General features: G+C 35.7%; 3 protein-coding genes across 3 annotated transcripts; 2 read left to right on the top strand and 1 right to left on the bottom strand.

Annotated features, from left to right (window-relative positions):
* The first annotated feature begins 11,983 nt into the window (after nt 1-11,983).
* LOC108461744 (flavonol 3-O-glucosyltransferase UGT89B1) lies at nt 11,984-13,634 on the top strand. The gene has a single exon (XM_017761671.2). The coding sequence runs from the start codon at nt 11,984-11,986 to the stop codon at nt 13,523-13,525; it is 1,542 nt and encodes a 513-aa protein (XP_017617160.1). The 3' UTR covers nt 13,526-13,634.
* Nucleotides 13,635-13,827: 193 nt separating this feature from the next.
* LOC108464438 (pentatricopeptide repeat-containing protein At5g46100-like) lies at nt 13,828-15,834 on the top strand. Its single transcript, XM_017764738.2, has 2 exons — nt 13,828-14,137; nt 14,490-15,834. Exons 1-2 carry the CDS (start codon nt 13,880-13,882, stop codon nt 15,486-15,488), a joined length of 1,257 nt encoding a protein of 418 aa, XP_017620227.1. The 5' UTR covers nt 13,828-13,879; the 3' UTR covers nt 15,489-15,834.
* Nucleotides 15,825-17,258, bottom strand: LOC108464436 (UDP-glycosyltransferase 89B2-like). Its single transcript, XM_017764737.2, has one exon. It carries the CDS (start codon nt 17,256-17,258, stop codon nt 15,852-15,854), a length of 1,407 nt encoding a protein of 468 aa, XP_017620226.1. The 3' UTR covers nt 15,825-15,851.
* Nucleotides 17,259-19,974: the final 2,716 nt, after the last annotated feature.

Raw genomic sequence — 19,974 nt, 5'->3', positions numbered from 1 at the left:
TGATCGCAAAGTCCCCCGAATAGAGAAGGAGCATGTGTAAGTCCTGAGGAAATTGCTCTTAAGATTGAAAAAGTTCCAGTTAAAGCTCAATCCAGAAAAGTGTACCATCAGAGCCAGGTCTGTAAGGCTACTAAGATTTGTAGTCAGTGAAAAAGGGATTGAGATTGACCCAGACAAAGTCAAGGCCATACAAGAGCTACTTCCGCTGCATACTCAAAAAGAAGTTTGAGGTTTTCTAGGAAGACTAAATTACATCGCTCGGTTCATTTCACAACTAACTGAGAAATGTGACCCCATATTCCGTCTCTTTAAGAAGCACAATCCAAGTGTATAGGATGAAGAATGCCAAAAGACTTTCGACAATGCCAAACATTACTTGTCCAATGCCCCGGTGCTAGTGCCACCCAACCCAAATAAGCCACTGATACTATACTTGGCGGTATTGGAGAATTCCATGGAATGAGTGCTCGACCAACATGATGAATCAGGAAAGAGAGAAAGAGCAATATACGACCTTAGTAAAAAGTTCACTGAATGTGAGACAAGGTACTTACCGATTGAGAAATTGTGTTGTGCCTTAATATGGACAACCCGAAGACTAAGACAGCATATGTTGTATCACACCACTTGGCTAATTTCAAAACTGGATCCTTTGAAGTACATGATTGAGTCGACAGCTTTGAATTAGAGGATGGCCTGATGGTAAATTCTGCTTTCCGAATTTGATATAGTCTATGTGAACCAGAAAGCTATAAAAGGGAGTGCAATAGCGAATTTTCTGGCTAGTAGAGCTTTAGAGGATTACGAGCCTTTAAACTTCGATTTCCCAAATGAAGATCTAGTGTATGTTGCAACCAGAAAAGAAATTCTTAAGAAGGCCACCTTTGGAAACTAAATTTAGACGGAGCCTCAAATGTTGTGGGTAATGGAATCGAGGCAGTCTTGTTATCCCCAAACGGAGATCATTATCCATTTACTAGTAAATTGGATTTTGATTATACAAATAATATGGCAGAATACGAAGCATGCATCATGGGTATCCGTGCAGCCATAGAATGCAAAATCAAAGTGCTAAAGGTATATAGGGATTCTGCACTAGTAATCTATCAGCTCAAAGGCGAATGGGAGACAAGAGACCCCAAATTGATTAATTATCGAAAGATAGTTCTGGAGTTAATTGAGGAGTTTGATAACATCACTTTCTGCTACCTCTGTCGAGATGAAAACCAGATGGCTGATACATTGGCTACTCTAGCGTCCATGATCAAAGTGAACAAACAAGAAGATGTAAAACCTATCCAGATGAATATTTATGAAACTCCGGCTCATTGTTACAACATCGAAGAAGAAGAAAAGGATGATCACCCTTGATACCACGATATACTGCGATATGTGAAAAATCGTGAATACCCTGACCAAGCAACTAAGAATGATAAAAAAATGTTGAGAAGACTGGCCAATGACTATGTCTTAGATGGGGAAATCTTATACAAAAGAAGAAAGGATCAGGTATTACTAAGATGTGTGAACGCTGTTGAGGCTAAGAAAATCTTAGAAGAAGCCCATGAGCGCATCTGTGGAATACACGCTAATGGCTTTACAATGGCCAGAAATATTATAAGATTCGGGTATTATTGGTCCATCATGGAAGGGAATTGTATAAATTATGCCAAGAGATGTCATAAGTGCCAAATTTATAGAGACAAAATTCATATACCTCATTCACCTCTACACTTCTCCATGATCTTTCTCTATGTGGGGCAAGGATGTCATTGGGCCAATCTCTCCAAAAGCTTTAAATGGGCATCGATTCATCTTTATGGTCATCGACTACTTCACCAAGTGGGTAAAGGCCGCTTTATATGCCAATGTTACAAAGTTGCCGGTCAGTAAATTCTTGAAGAAGGAAATCATATGTCAATATGGAATGCTAGAGAGGATCATATCTGACAATGCACTAAACTTGAACAACAGCACGATAGCGGAGGTCTGCAGTCAATTCAAGATCAGACACCACAACTCATCGCCATATCGCTCAAAAATGAATAGTGTAGTGGAGGCAGCCAATAAAAACATTAAGAAGATCGTGGGGAAAATGACAGAGACTTATAAAGATTGGGATGAGAAGTTACCATTTTCCCTCTATGCTTATCAAACATCTGTCAGGACCTCCACCGGGGCAATGCCTTTCTCTTTGGTTTACAAAATGGAGGCAGTTTTGCCTATTGAAATTGAGATTCCTTCCCTTTGAGTTTTGTCAGAACTAAAGTTAGATGAAGCAGAATGGATCTAGTCTCGATATGATTAGTTGAACTTGATTGAAGAAAAGAGGCTAAGGGCTATCCGTCATGGTCAGATGTACCAAAAATGAATGATATGAGCTTATGACAAAAAAGGTTCGCCCAAGAGAATTTCATGAGAGAGACCTGGTATTAAAAATGATTCTTCTCATAGAAAAGGATTTCAGAGGGAAATGGATGCCAAACTAGGAAGGATCTTATGTGGTAAAGAAGGTCTTTTCTAGAGAAGCATTGATTTTAACCGAGATGGATGGGAAAAACTTACCTAATCTTGTAAATTCAGATTCAGTCAAGAAGTACTTCACCTAAAGGGGGGAGAGGCTAATGCGAAAACCTGCAAAGTGCACTTTGAGACCTAAAAAAAAAGAGGGAGAGGCCAATTCAAAAAACCCGCAAAGGGCGCTTTGAGACCAAATAGGTTTTGAGTTGAAAACTCAAAAAAGGGTAGCTTAAATTTTGATCGAAGATGGGGCATATGGTAATCTTGTCCTCTCAGAATTAACAAGAATGAGGAATGTTACATCTTGGGGCATCAACAAAATACTTTAGATCTTCTAAACACATATCTAGCTCGAAATGGTCTTTGAGAAGTTTGAATGGAGAAGCTCGTGCTGTGTTTGAATGGAGAAGCTCGTGCTGTGATATCTAGGGCACCTATTTTCATCTTATTCATTTTGTACCTTAGCAAAATTTGCTATCTTGATTAATTTATCCATTTCGAACATTGCTATCAATAAAATTTCATCTTGTCCATTGTGACAATCTTTTTCAAGCATTTTTCATTGAAATAACGATTATTGAACAAATAATATTCATAAGCGAAGTTCTGCATATTACTCTGAAAGGTTTTCTAAATAGTACAAGGACTTGAAATAAGTCCACTAGTTAGAACTAACTAAATTCAGGAATTGGAAACATTTGAGAAAGAATAGTCCAAATTATGACTATTTCTTCAGATCTTCTGTCAAAGATACTGGCTAAACAAGAAGGCACGATAGCATATAAGTGATAGGACCTTGATGAACGACGAGCAATGACAACCTAAGCATTAAAAAGGGGATCATTCTCAAAAAATGACGTTCTACATTCATGTAAATATCATTCGTACACATTCAAATAGGAGCATTTGATTCATACCGATCATGACATCCTAATGGCTTGGCATAAATAGGCCCATAAAATGGATCCTACAGGTCATGTTCCCCAGAAAATGGTGTAACGGATCAGAGAAACCATAAATCCTATACCTCTAAAGTTGTAATAGGTCGGATTAAATCTACCATAACAAGTTTTATCTCCTTGAAATTGTAACAGAGCTGACTGAAGATAGCGAATCTTATTTCCCTGAAGTTGCAATGGAAGGATTGAAGTTATCATGACAAATCTTATCTCCCGGAAGTTACGGTGGAGCAGATTGAAGCCACAAATCCCATACCCCTAAAGTTGTAGTGGGATGGATTGAAGTTATTATGGCAGGCCTTATCTCCCTAAAGTTGTAGTAGAGCAGGTTAAAAGTTACAAATCTCAACTCCCCGAAGTTACAGTGGAGTAGATTGAAGTTAGATCTTATCTCTTTAATGTTGCAGTGGAATAAATCGGGGATAGCAAATCTTACCTCTCTGAAGTTACAGTAGAGCAGATTAAAGCCATTAACCTTATCTCCCTGAAGTTGCAGTGGAGCAGGTTGAAGATAGCAAATCTTATTTCCCTGAAGTTGTAGTAGAACAAATTTAAGCTTCAAGTTACAAATCTTATACCCCTGAAGTTATAATGGGATAGATTGAAGTTATCATGGCAAATCTTATCTCCTCAAAGTTGCGGTGGAGCAGATTGAAGCCACAAATCCCATACCCCTGAAGTTGCAATGGGATGGATTGAAGAAATCAAGTCTTATCTCCCTGAAGTTGCAGTGGAGTAGACTGAAGATAGTGAATCTCATTTCCTTGAAGTTGTAATGGAACAGATTAAGATTACAAGTTACAAATCTGATCCCCTGAAGTTGCAGTGGAGCAGATTGAAGAAAGCGAGTTTCATCTCCCTGAAGTTGTAGTAGAGCAAATTAAAGCTACAAGTCTAATCTCTCTAAAGATGCAGTGGAGCAGATTGAAGCGACAATTCCTATACCCCTGAAGTTGCAGTAGGTTGGAACGAGGCTACTTGAAAAAGATGAGCACCATGAAGTCAAGATTTGGCGAGACAGGGCAAAATTGGTTTTTCTTAAAAGTCTTTGCTATATTCTCGTTACACGACAATAACCAAAGAATGGCAACTATAAACAACCCAATTTGCCAGGGCTCAGGTGGAGAATAAGAACAAAAAAAAACCAAAAATAATACACCAAAAGTCCAAAATATTGGACTAACTTAAACAAGCCCAAAAATTAAAAAAAAAAACCTAATGGCCCAGTTGCCCAATGTGACACCCCTAATTTGACCCTAGTCGAAAAGTGGTTTCGGGACCACAAAATCGAGTCATAAAAATAATTAGCCGTCATATTTTATGTTTATTATATGTGAATATGAATGTGTGAAAGTTTCAAGCTTCGATTTAGTCGATTGCATGTGAATTTAGCTAATCGGACTTATGTATGACACTTTTAAAATGTGATAGGCTAATCTATAAGGATCAATTAGTGCATGAAATCAAAAGGGTGGACTTGCATGTCAATTTCCCCCTCTAATTAGTAGTGGCCGGCCATGAGCATGAGGGTGGACAAAATGTTATGGCTAAAACATGTCATAAACATGTTGGATTAATGCTTTATGTTAGGAATAATAAAATAAAGAACATGGGCAATAAAATATTAGTGTTAGTAGTAGGAGAAACAAAAAAAAAAATGTGTGTGGTTGTTTCCCCATTTTTGCCGTACCTAGAAGAAAAAAAAAAGGAAAAAAAAAAGCTTCATCCTCTTTGTTGTTCTTGACCGAAAAATGAAAGAAAGAAGAAATATGTTTTGAGGATTTCGGCAAGATAGCAAGCTAAAAATTTAAGGTATGTGCATTCGGTCATAGAGAAAATTGAATCAAAAGTTGGTTGATCCTTGTCCTCCATTGCCGTTGCCTAAAGGGAGGGAGAAGAAAGTTTGGTTGCCTTGATTTTTGGCTTAGAAGATGGCTAGAATGAGGTATATATTGAATGATTCTTGAAAATCTATGCATGTTTGAGAGGATTAGTTCAAACTCTACTTATCCCATAGATTAAACTTAGAATTTTGAGGTTTGAGATTCGGTCAATAAGCTTGAAACTCATAGTAGTTTGTTTTGGTAAGCTTGGTATACGGTTGATAGATGTGTTTTGGTTTTGGTGTGATAAAGGTGTTGAAGATGGTGATTTTCGGTCATGTATTAACTTAAATTGTAAGTATGATTTATGGTATAATTTGTGTGATGGAATGGCCTTGAGATTTGGCTTGATTAAATGGGTAAAATGCTAAGTGTATTAAAGGTGATGTAATGGATATTTCGGTTTATGTGAAGTAAATATAGATGATGATTATATGTTGTTTTATGATTTGATAATGGTGATTAAATCTTGTAGTTAAGTGTTTAGATATATATATATTAATAATGAATTTAGTTGTACTTGCTATATGAGAAATATGCAATGCTATAGGTATTTGATTATTAGATATGGTTATTTTAGGTTGATTTGTAATGGTATGATTGCATTGATGAATTGGTTTGAAAATGGTGGATAATATGTACATGAGTATTAGGATAGGGCTTTAAGTTCATATTGATAAGTATGCAATATAGGTATTTGGTATGTACATATATTGTTGATGTCGTATGCGTTGGTCATTTTTTTTATGATTTGTAATGGTAAAAATAAATTTGTATCACTTTGTGTTATTTATATAAGTGGCTGTATTTTCGGCCATGGTAATTGGCTATCTAGGTTCCATTTATAATGGCAAGTAATGTGAGTTCTTGTTTGTGCATGTGAATTGGGTATTAGTGAAATAAACATAAAAGTTAGTCAAGGTATATTTCATAAACACATTATGCACTGAAGTTATACGATTATCAACTGTGACTATTAAAGAAGTAATGTTGAATAAGTAATGAAACAAATTCATTTGTTTTAATTAAGCTTAAGAGCAAAGAGGATCAAAGTCGAATAGGGGAAAAGAGAGAGTAAACGAATAGCCGTGGATATCTAATCGTCGACCACTTCCGAGGTAAGTTTTAAGTGATTAAACATTCAGTAAATTCAATCATAATAGGACATAATGAGTTGATTTAATAAGATATGATGTGGCCATGATATGTCTTAAACTCAAATGGTAAGTTCATAAGTGTTTGGACTTGGAAATTTAAGAGCAAATTGTAATAATTTGCTTTGGACAGCAGCAGTAACGTGATTTAGAAAATCACTATAAATTGTTGGTGTGGAATTATAGGCTGAATAAAATATGTAATCAAAGCTTAGTTAGTCTAGTTTCTTATAAAAGAGACCGTGTAAGCAAAGAAATTTCCTATAAAGAGATATTTAAAGTTGTGTGGGACAGAGTCAGAATGACTCCGAAATCCCCTGTTCTGTTTTTAGAAAATCATTATAATTTTTACAAAAATGGTTATAAGATAAAATTTATATGCTTAGACTCCTTAATGAGTCTAGTTTCAAATGAAATAAAATAGAACACATTTTGAATTCTGTACAATGAAAAATTTGATTCGTAGTGAAGAGTGGTCAGATTAGTCAAATAGCGAAACAGGGGAAACTTTAAGAAAAATCTGGTATTGATTGGACAAACCTAAAATTCTGGAAATTTTATGAATGGAAGATATACGAGTCTATATTCAGGGAAAATTAACGGCAAGTGATTTGGAGTTTTGTAGCTCCAGTTATAAATAATTTAGTGACTATTGCTCAGGAAAACAGCTCGTAGTGAATATGTGATTTTGTTGTAAATATGGATAAAACTTGTTTTAGTTGCTCATAAGCTATTGATTAAACCCATACGTGAATTCTAAATCGTGATATTGTAAAACGATATATGAGTGTTAGACTGATCTTTGATATTAAAATTTGTGAAATTGTAAGTTTATAAGTATTCGAATATGAAATGATAGTATGGCGTGAAATTGAATTATTCATTGGAAAATGATTGATGTAGATTCGGCCAAGACAAAGTGTATACATGATAGTATATGTGGTATGTGAAGTATATTTGGATAATTGTGATGTGAATACATGAAAATTTATATTTTGATTTAGGATTTTATGTGATGAATGTGAATGTGTATATATGAGATAAGGTAGAATGGCCAATGTGATGAATGTGAACATGCATATATGTGATAAGGCCGAATGGCCAATGTGATGAATGTGAGCATGCATATGTGTGATAAGGCCGAATGGCCAATGTGGTGAATATGAACATGCATATATGTGATAAGGCCGAATGGCCAATGTGATGAATGTGAGCATGCATATGTGTGATAAGGCCGAATGGCCAATGTGGTGAATATGAACATGCATATATGTGGTAAAGCCGAATGGCTAGTGTGAAATATGTAGGCGATGTGCGTATATTGTGGCCGAACGACCAAATGTGAAAGGTGTGTATTATTAGATATTTGATGAGGCAAATGAATTACAAATATGACAGTCGATGTGAATGTTGTAACATGTGATTAAATGTACATGAAACTTGGAAATATATTCCGAGTAAGACCCGATGACTACGTGTGGAGATTATGTCCGGGTAAGACCCGATGACCACGTGTGGAGATTTTGTCTGGGTAAGACCCGATAACTTCGTGTGGAGATTTCGTCTGAGCTAAAGGTCTCGCCAATAATCCAAGTAGAGGTTAAAGCTATAAGACTTCGTAATAAGAATTGCTTATAAATATATTCAATGCGAAAGGTTAAACAGGTATGTACTCCAAGTTTATATGTGAGCTTAATTTGAATTAAATCATAAGGTAGTTATGTGATGCATACGAGAGCAATCTATGAGACTAATCCTATGATTATGTGACATCGGATCAGTGTGAGAGGTTATGTGAAATCATACAATATATCTATGTCACATGAGCTCACTTTTATGTGAAAGTTTATCTGCCTATTGTATATGATGAGATGTGCATATTCGGTAAAGGGATGGTATGCCCGAAGGAAGAGTGAAATAAAATATACGAATAACTATGTTATAATTTGATTGTTATCTGTTGACATTGCTTAAAACTTACTAAGCGTTGTAATGCTTACTCCGTTTACTCTGTTTCCTCTGTTTTATAGATCTCATTGCGAAGCTACAGGCTCGGGGATCGTCAACAACTAGTCACACTATCACTATCCACCGCTTGTTACTATTATGTTTAGAATTATTTTATGGCATGTATAGAATAGACTAGTGGCGGAAGAATATTTTTGGTTAATGTATATAAGCCATGCGAAAATGGCATCTTTTGAATGTTTACTTAGTGAAGTTTAAATTTTACCTCTAGCTGTGCTTAGTACTTATTTAAATGAACGATCTTTATTTCAAGAAAAAGTTCAAAATTTTACTGTTCTGACATGAGTTACAAGTCCGGTAATGCCCCTTACCTATTCTGGCGACGGTTACGGGATAGGGGTGTTACACCCAAGACCTAAACAATCACCAGCCAAACTAAGAAAACCTTAGGGCTAGCCGACGTTGTACCCCCCGTTGCTTTCCCTCGGGCCTCTACCTCACCTTTGTACCCTTTGTACCACCACCGCGTGCCTCTACGTCTTCACTATACCTGTAAAAAGGACAAACAACAGCACAGAAGAAAAAATTTTGTATTTTTTCTTTTTTCCCGACTATAAAAGCTACAAACAGAGAATGTATAGTTTTTTTACAAAGAATATTAATCGAAAAAGAATTCAAAGTTTAAGAAAAAAAGTGATTTTTTATTCTGTTTTTCTTTTCATGTTTTTTTATTTCATTTATGTTTAAAGAAAAAAAATAAAAATAAAAAGGAAAGAGTCGAACCTTACCTTTTCCTTGCGTGCACCACCGTGGGAGGCCGAGGTTCGTCGTTTCTGATACAAAACGACATTTTTGGGTTCAGGGAGTCGAAAAACAAAAAAAAATGAGATTTTTCGTTTTCTGGCCACCATGGACGGCGACATCGTCGCCTGTGACCGAAGCATGGTCGATCATGGGGTTTTGAAAAGAGAGGAGAGAAGTTGAGAGCTTTTTTGGCTTTTTTTAAAGGGGAAGTGAGAAAATGAAGTAATTTTTTTTATTTAAATAAATGAAGCAAAATGAAGTCGTTTTGCTTTAGCCATTTAAGGGCCAAAATAGCATCGTTTTGCCCTCCAACTCGAGAACCGACCTGTTCCAATCTTAAGATCCTCGTGTTTTTGCGGAAGGGACTAATTGCACTTTTAGCCCTTCCGCTTTTTTATAGTTTTGCAATTAAATTTTTCCTTATTTATAATTTATACCCCATGATTTATTTCGATTGCATTTTGGTCCTCTAAAGCTGTACGTTTTGGAGGGCGAAAATTATTGCCCTTTTGGTCCCTTCTTGTTATTGGCGCGTTCAAATTGGTTCATTTCCTTTTATTTATTTCGATATTGCCTCAAAATTTTAGTCATTTTTTTGTTATTTTCTCTATTTTATTATTAAATTAATTAATTTAATATATTATTACTATTATTATATTTCTATTTATATTTATTTACCTATTTTTAATATAATAAATTTATTTATATATTTATTTCGCTTTGTTATTTGTTTATTTATGTCCTCTTATATATTTTAAAACTTTAGTTATTATTATTATATTATTATTATTATTAATATCATTATTATTTTTAAACTATTTTATTTAATATTGCTTTATTTATTTATTTATTTGCTAAATTTCAATTCTTAATTAAATTTTTATCCATTCTTATTTGTTTATTTATTCATTATTGTTACTGGTTTTAATTGGCTTGCTTTATTTTCTTTATTTTTGCCTATTATTGTTATTTCATTTTTTATATATATACTTTCAAAAATTAATATTATTCATTACTATTATTATTGTTATTATTATCGTTTTCATTATTATTATTCTATTATGTATAATAGTACCACAATTTATTTTACTGCAAAGTCGTGCAACATTTTACCCGATACATATAAAATATTGTTTAAATAAACAATCTTTCATATTTTAGAATTTGAAAAGTCGTTTCCTAACTTACGGGGTTTCAATTTTTTCGATAAATCCAAACAAACGAATATTTTAAATTTTTAAATAATCTTGGGAATTACAAAAATATCGTGTTCTAACTTATAGAATATGGTTTCTTTCTAAAACCGAGATAACCAAACATCTTCCAAAATAAATTTTTCAGGGTTTATTCGCGTGTTGGGAATTTAAGACATTGTGTTCTAACTTACGGGACATAATTCTTTTTCTCAGTTAACGTGAAATGTGCCATTTTCTCTAAATCTTCAAATTAAATAATATTTTAACAAAGGATCGTATTTTTAAAATCTTTTCAAATCTACAATTATCGACACTAAGACATTAATAAATCAATTAAGTACTAATTTTGGACATTACGAGGGTGCTAATCCTTCCTCGTGCTAACCGAATCCCGAACCCATCTTTCTGAATGTTTTAATAAATCAAAACGGTTTGTTGAAAATAACCATTTTACGAGGTAACCTGATCACACCTCATCAAAAAGGATTGGTGGCGACTCTCCCTTTTCGTTTTAAAAAAAAAGTCGACCCCACTTTCAAAAAAATGGTTTCGACAGGTTAGTTTAGGGTTTGGTGGGAACAATGGTTCACAACAGTGGCGGGGGTTTAGGAAGTAGTGAGTGGCGAGTGAGTTAGGAAGCGACAATGAGGGATTTTAAAAACAAAGAAAAAAAAAGTAAAGAAGAGAAGAGGACAACAATAGTGAGTGTGGTCGAAAAAAGTAATCGGAGGTCGAACGACGGTGTTGGAGCTTAGGCAATGGAGGCCCAAAAGGGATGCCAGGTTTTTCAGTTGAGAGAAGATTGCTTATAAATCTAATCTGTTAGTGATTAATGAATGTTTTGACAATAGTGACTAATTCGCATAATTATTTTAATCAAAGTGACTAAATTGAAAAAAATTAGAACGAACAAAATAAAACAAACCTTGTTTTAAAGTGACCATAGGTGTAGTCTACCTAGATCTATTCATGGGTCGGGCCACCCGGCCTAGCCCGAAGGCTCGCCCTAAATGTAAGAAGGTTTGAGAAAAAATATAAGCTCGAAAAATAGGCTTGGACGAAAAAATAAGACTCATTTAAAAAATAGGCTGGGCTTCGGGTAAGACATTTTTAGCTCGGGCAAGCTAAAGGAAAAAAAATCTATTTTTTAATATTATTTTCTTATTATTTTCTCTATTTTGTACCATTTTACTATTATGTTGCTACTATTTTATTGTTATTGTTTGGATATTGTATAAAACTTATTTTATTATTAATTTTGTTATTATTTTAAAGGCATTTGTTAATTTTATTATTATTTTAGAAAAATTTACTTCTTAAGTTGTATTTTATTGTTATTTAAGTATATATATATATTTTAAAATTTATTTTTAATTTGTTAAGAAATATTTATTATGATGTTTTAATATTTTTGATAATTATATATATATTAAAATTATATAAAAAATAATATAAAAATTAAACCCATGTTTTCTACCTTTATTGGAAAACGATACCATATGATTCCCCGTTTGAATTCCCTTTGGCTACATCACTCCATAACCCTTCAACTTCCTTCATACTTCAGTCTCTACTTGTCTTCTTTTTTACATCACATGGCAACTTTGAGATGCAGTTCCCACATCCTTGTTTTCCCTTTCCCAGCGCAAGGCCACATGATCCCTCTCTTAGATTTCACCCATCGCTTAGCCTTAACCGCCACTGCCATTGATCTAACCATTACCGTCTTAGTCACCCCAAAGAACCTCCCTTTCTTAACCCAACTCCTCGCCGCCCACCCGCTGATTCAGCCTTTGGTCCTCCCTTTCCCTCCCCACCCTTCCATCCCTTCCGCCGTCGAAAACTTAAAGGACGTCCCTCAACGGTGTTTACCTGCCTTAATGCATACCCTCGGCCAACTCTACCATCCTTTGCTTTCCTGGTTCCAGTCCCATCCTTCGCCTCCTTCGGCCATCGTCTCCGACATGTTCTTGGGCTGGACCCAACGTTTGGCCTCCCGTGTCGGGGCTAAACACATCGTTTTCTCGCCTTCCGGCGGCATGGCTTTGTCTGTTTTGTATTCCCTGTGGATGGAGCTTCCTAGGCTCGATGATCCTCGTGATCCGACGGCTGTCGTTTCGTTTGATAAACTTCCGAATTGTCCGAAATACCCTTGGTGGCAAATCTCTGGCTTGTATCGAGCTTGCGTCGAGGGAGACCCAGCCATGGAATTTATCAAAGATATTTTCCACGCGAACATCCAGAGCTGGGGCCTTGTGGTCAACTCCTTTAATCAACTTGAAAGGCCTTATTTTGACCATTTGAAACGGGTGATGGGCTGTGATCGAGTGTGGGCAGTGGGACCCTTACTCCCTCTCCATGACCACGATGATCTTACCGTTTCTGTTCATAGGGGTGGGTCCAGCTCGGTGCCGTTGGATCACTTGCTGACGTGGCTTGACGCGTGTGAAGATGGCGAAGTCGTGTACGTTTGCTTTGGGAGTCAAGTCGTGTTAACCAACGATCAGATGGCCGGTGTTGCATCCGGGTTGGAAAAGAGTGGTGTTCGTTTTATATGGTCGATCAAGGAGCCTTCTGTGGCGCACGTGGAGGAAAATTACGGAATGATGCCAAATGGGTTCGAAGATCGTGTGGCTAACAATGGACTCTTGATCAGAGGGTGGGCCCCGCAAGTCGCTATACTGAGTCACCGAGCAGTGGGTGCATTCTTAACTCATTGCGGGTGGAACTCGGTGTTGGAAGCAGTGGTAGCTGGCGTAACCATGCTGACGTGTCCATTCGGAGCCGACCAGTTTGTGGACCAAACATTGTTGGTGGAAGAGCTAAAGGTGGGTAAGAAGGCGTGTGAGGGACCACAAATAGTGCCGAATCCAGAGGAGTTGGCCCGAGTCTTGGCGGAATCAGTGAGCCGGGAGAAGGGAGTTGAGAGGAAAGGAGTTATGGAATTGAGAAAGGCAGCATTGGAAGCAGTAAGAGAGGGTGGCAGCTCAGCCCAGGACATGGAAGAGATGGTGAAGCAGTTATTTTCTATGCAAGCCTAGATCTAATGTCGTTTTATTATGAGCATATTTAGACCCTCTTTTTCCATGTTAGTATGTTATTACCTAATTATAACATTATATTAGTTGGGACTATGAACTCTTTTAGCAATTATGTGGACTTCAAATCAAAACAAAAGTTATATATCACTACTTAATGACATAACAAATTAACTATGTGCCCACACTTTTACATCATGGATGTATTTGTAAATGAATTAATTAATTGGTGTTTAAAATATAATAATTTTAAGGTCAATAAATTAGGGTTTTTTTCTTTTTTACACCCAAACACGCCCTATTCCCATTTCCACCGTGAAGATAAAATATTTTCCCAGGCAAACAGGGGGGAGAAGAATGGCGTTCCTTTGCAAGGGTTTTTTAAGAGCAGTAGCTAAAAGAGGTTTAAGTTCTAAATTTGTTCGAACCCCTTTTAAATCTCAACGCTCGTTATCGTCTTTGGATCCTCTTCCAAACAAGCTGCTTCAGTTGCCCAGCTCATTAATCAAGTCTACCCTTGATTCAGCTACCCGTTTTCCCCAAGATAATCCCCACTTTTCCTGGGATTCCCTCCTTGCCTGTCTCCCCTCTTTGTCATCTGACAAGGCTCGGCTTGTAAGACCCTAAAACCCATTTCTCTTCTATTTTTTGCTTTTTCCTTTCATTTATTGACAGATGAGATTGTTTTGGCTGCTGAGATTTTTGAACATGAATGAGTTCAACAACTCATACCCTTCTTTTATTTATGTTGTTTCCACTCTTAATTTTCTTCTACTACTTATGTTCGAATCATATTTAAGTATGGGTAAAGAAGATACGAATCCCCTAAATACTCCAAATAGACGATCTAACTTACAAATAATTGAACCTGATTTACATAAAATAGCTACTTAGCGATGGCTTAATTTACTGAATGAATGCCTTTTTTCCCCCATTATTTAACTTAGATTACTATTTTATTGCTCAGGTTTTGGAATGGAAATTAGAGAAAATGTTGAAGGGAAATGAGAGAGATTACGATCAGTATTTGTATTTAATGTCTCTTTGTGCAAAGATCCGAAATGCTTCACTGGCAATGCATGTGTTTACTTCAATGGAGATTCATGGGATTAAACCCACAGCTTCCCTTTTCAATTCCCTTATACACGCCTGTTTGTCTTCGAAGGATACGATTACAGCATTGAACTTATTCGAGATTATGCAGAGTTCAGAGGATTATAAACCAAATGATGAGACTTACGAGACCTTCATAATTGGGTTTTCGAGTTTAGGAAATACTGATGCCATGAAAAGTTGGTACTCGGCAAAAAAAGATGCCGGTTATTGTGCCACTCTTCAAACATATGAATCTCTTGTTTCCGGTTGCATTAAAGCTAGAGAATTTGATGGTGCCGATAGATTCTACGATGAAATAAAATCAACCGGAATAATGCCTAGTGAGACCATATTGGAGAATTTACTGGAGGGGTTTTGTAGACGCCGGAGATTCAATCAAGTTAAAGAGTTCATCAAAGCTTGTCTAGAAGTTTGGCAGGAAATTAGTGTCAAGATGGCTGAGGAGGTTGTCGGTTTATATTTGGAACATGGAAAATTAGAAGAAATGGAGGAGCTACTTTCAACTGTAGTGGAGTCAGGTCAGGCTGTCACACTTTTCTCACAGGTGAACTCCGGGATCATAAGGATGTATGCCGCGTTAAATCGATTGGATGATGTAGAATACTCTGTGGGCAGGATGTTGAAACAAGGATTATCTTTCAGATGCGCCGATGATGTTGAGAAGGTTGTCTGCTGTTACTTCAGGGAAGAAGCTTATGATAGGCTAGATCTATTTTTGGAACATATTAAGCGTTCTCATAAGCTCGCGAAATCGACTTATGATTTGTTGGTTGCGGGGTATCGAAGAGCTGGGCTTTCTCAGAGATTAGACACGGTGATAAAGGATATGGAATTGACTGGAGTTCGGTGATAACATCATAATTGGAAAACTCAGATTCTTGCGTTGATGACACTCGATTCATAAGTGATTTAGGATGTGCTTCCAGACAATTAATGCTGTATTTGAAACATGGTTTTCGCAACGCACGGAAAAGAACTGAGCTGACATTTTTGGGATCGGTAGGGAATGTTATATGGTGGCTATCTTTTAGTAGTTTGCTAACAATAGGGCAGTGTTTGAAGTTGAGTTTTAGTTTTTTTTTTCACAAGATGTAAATAAAGACATGAACAGGAGCAGCTTTATTGTAGTAATAGTGTTGTTGACTCATAACATCAAACGAATCAATTAAATCTGGATAAGAGTGAGTTTTATGAAACAGGACAAGTGATCCGGTCAGATTTTATTGCTTCCCGTAGAGGGTTTTATTTCATTAATCGCTTTAACTAAGGAACCCAAATCGTTGTCTGAAGTTCCACCATTGACTGCATTCAGGGCTTTTTCACTCAACATCTTGGCTCGACTCCTCTCTGCTCTGCACCCATCGAGTGACTCCACCAAAATTCGAGCCAACGTGCTTGACTCTGGTATATTTTGAGTCGACTCACCCACTCGTATTCCCACCCCACATTCATCTACCAACAACTGGGTATTCGTAAACTGGTCTGCACCCATCGGCCATGTCAGCATAACCATCCCGGCGGCAGTCCCTTCCAATGTCGAATTCCAGCCGCAGTGTGTCACAAAAGCCCCCACGGCTCGGTGTCGAAGAACCGCCACTTGGGGCGCCCACCCTTTGATTAAAAACCCTTTTCCCGCCACACGATCCTCAAATCCATCCGGAATCACGCCGTGATCGCTCGAGACTTGCGAGGCCTTGGGTTCCCTTACGGACCAAACGAAGTTGACCCCACTTTCCTCGAGCCCGGACGCCACCACATCCATTTGCTTACGTGTCAACACGTAGTGACTCCCGAAAGAAACGTAGACGACGGAGTTGTCGTCCCGTGAATCCAACCACGCCACCAGCTCCTGAAATGGCACCGAACTAGACCCACCGCGATTGGTGGTGTCCAAGCCATCGTCTCCCAGCACGGGCCCAACCGCCCAAACCCGATCATGACTCATGATCTCTTTCTTCAAGTGGTCAATGTAAATGGCCTCCAAGTCAGAGAAGGTGTTGAAAACGACCCCCCAACTCTCTAGATTCTGGAGCCAGTTTCTCCTGTAGAATTCCTTGTCTGGGTCGCCATCTTTGTATGTTCTGTAAATCGAGTTGATTTGATAGGCAGGGTATTTTGGAGAATTAGGGATATCCGGAAACGATAACGTTTGATTTTCGGCCGGGGGATCGTCAATCCTCAGTGATTCCCGACACAACGACATGTTCAACGAGTAGCTGAAGGAACTGGAGGGCGAGAAGACAATCCGTCGTAGGCCTAACTCGGAAGCGAGACTCTGAGTCCATCCAAGGAAGAAATCGGAAAAAATAGCAACAGGGGGAGAAGTTAAGGATTGAAACCATTGGAGCAGAGGAGGATAGTGAAGGTCACGCAAGCGGCGCAATCTAGCGGGGAGGTTGGGTGCTGGCAATGGGTCCATGTCGGGGAGAAGCAGGTGATGGAGTGAAGAGGAAGCATGGCGGGTCAGGAGCGGGTCGAGGAGACGGAGGTTGTTGGGTGTGACCAATACAGTGACAGTTAGGCGGCGATTGAGTAAACGGTGAGTAAGGTCGAGGAAAGGGATGAAATGGCCGGACGTCGGAAACGGATACACCAGAATATGTTGGCCGGCAGCGGACATTGCTTTAGTGTTTTAGAGTTGAGAGTGAGAAGTGGCGTTCAAATTGTAGGGTATGGAGCTGCTTTTATGTGGACTGGTTTAGCGATTACGTCATGCCTTACGAAGAAGGTTTTTTTCTTTTTTTGGATACTAGAGCTGGCAGAACATGGTGAATGAACTGCACTAAAACCCAAAAAATGTATTACAACCTTTAGTGAATATTTCCATCACGAGTTTATTCTTTTGGGCAGGCGACCTCCGAAATAAATGTGGGAATCCCCAAAAAATGCATGATTGGATGATTGAACATGGTTGTTCGGTGGTGGTGGTGGTGGTGGTGGTGGTGGTGGTGGTGGTGGTGGTGGTGGTGGTGGTTTTCTTAAGCAAAAAACTTAGTCCTTGCGTTGATTTTACCCACTTGAAGCTTCCTTTTATATAATGTTGACGTATAAATTTGTAATGATGCAGGTTGAAAGTTTGTTAAAGTTTTTTAAATTATAATGTATATTTATATATTTCGATCAAATTCTTAATAAAAATTATTTATTTAACATTTAAATTTAATATTTTAGATTAATCACGAAAATAATTATTTTTATATGAAAATGCTTATGTTGTGTTTATTTCATTTAAAATAATCTTTGGAAAATGAATTCACAAACGTTTGTTAAAAATTGAAAATGTTTTGCGTAAGATCATCAAAAAATATCACTTTTTTAAAAAAATCATATTGTTTCTAAAAATTATTTTTCAAAGTAATTTTAATGAATCAAACAATTATCAATTTTAATCAAGATAGTTGGTATTGTACTGGTGGATGTACCTTTTCCTATTAATATTGATACATATTGGTATAAGTTTACTCGAGTATACTGTTTTGGATTTATCATTAATTTTTAAAAATATTTGATATTTGTATATAAAAGTATTTATAAATATCGGATAGTAAAATTAACTAAATCAAAAATATAAAATACTCATAATGGTTGAAGTGATAAAGAAAAGATTTTTAAAATGTTGGTGACATAGGTTCAAATCTCACAAAAAAAAAAACTCATCAACTATATAAAATATTCTGTAATAAGCTTTACAAATGTAATCCATCATTAACAAACTTAAAATAAATAAGCAAAAAATTATTCCAAATAATTTAAACAATAAGATCAACTCATTCTAGGCATATAACAATTTATAATTCAACAAATTCAAAATAAATAATACTTTTTTAAATTTAAATTTAAAATATATTTTTTCAAAATTAAATTTTTTGATATCAACCAGTACGAACGAAATTAACCGGTACACACCGATACCAATCAAAATTTACATCGGAATTGAACCTAAATTTTATTGTTCCGATTTACTGTAAGAAAGGAATGTTTCGGCAGATACAAACGATACCAAAACCATACTAACTACCATAATTTTAACTCTATTTCACAAGATGTAGATCAAGACATGAACCTGTATTTCGTTTTTTAGTTTATAAATCTGTTTATTTAAATTCAACCAAACTTTTAAGTGTTAATAAATGTTTTGACGTATTTGTATGTTTACTTTTTTTATCTTACATATTAATTATTTATCATATTTACTGTTGTATTAATTTCAAGAGATTTGTCCATATTATTTAAAAGCATCATACCAATAATATATAATGTTATTTTTATTTTATATTGTAATTATTTTTGTGTTATATAAATTTTTTATTGTGAATTTATTTATAGGAGAATTTGTGAATTTGTATTGTGGCTCTCACATTTTAGTTCATAATTTCTCTTAGAGAAAATACTTATGTATTTGTATTTATGTTCATGACGTGTATGTAATTTTAATTATAAATTTAAGAAATTAATATTTTTATATAGATTTTGCAAAATCATAAATTTGTGTAATATTTTGGTAAAAGTATCAAAAATTGCCTATAATATATCCATTTTAGTCTCTCTATTAAAAAATAGATAAATTTGTCTCCATACTGTAGATAAATAAGCAAAATAGTCCCTTTGTTAAATTTTGGTGTTTATATATAAGGTATAATAGTAAACTTAACCTCAAACTTTACATGTTTATTTAATTTGATCCCTACTCTTTTATTAGAAATATATTAGAAAATTTTGAAACTAATACAACTAAAGGGTAAAAAAAGCCTTAGTAACAATTTAAAAAGTATCAATTAAGCCATTTTAAAATTTAAAAATTTAAAAATCATTTAAAAATCATAAAAATATGAACACAATTTATAAAAAGTATAAATTTTTATTAAAAATAACAACACGGCCATTAAAATCTAATGGCTAGAAGATTTAAAAAATTAACCCTACTCTTTTATTGGGTTGGTATTGATATTTTTAATAATTTTTTATAATTTTATAATTTTTATGATTTTTTAAAAATTTTAAATTTTAAAGTTAATTCATTTTTAAAATTATTACTAAGGCCTTTTTGACCCTTTAGACTTATTAGTTTTAAATACTTACTAATTTACTTCCTATTAAAAGAGTAGGGATCAAATTGAATAAATGTGTAAAGGTTGAGGATAAATTCTTCTTGTACTTTATATATAAACATAAAATTTTAATGGAGGATTGTTTTGCTCACTCATATAATGTACAGGGACTAATTTATCCATTTTTCAATAGATGCGCTAAAATGCAATCCAACTTATACTACAAGGGGTTTTGTTGTACTTTTATTGTAATATTTTAATTGTTTTTGTATTTATTATGTTTGAATT

This window comes from Gossypium arboreum, chromosome 1 (genome assembly GCF_025698485.1).
Source record: "Gossypium arboreum isolate Shixiya-1 chromosome 1, ASM2569848v2, whole genome shotgun sequence".
Classification (NCBI taxonomy): Eukaryota; Viridiplantae; Streptophyta; class Magnoliopsida; order Malvales; family Malvaceae; genus Gossypium; species Gossypium arboreum.
Note: the sequence above shows the minus strand (reverse complement) of the source record. Positions and strands in the feature narration are given on the sequence as shown.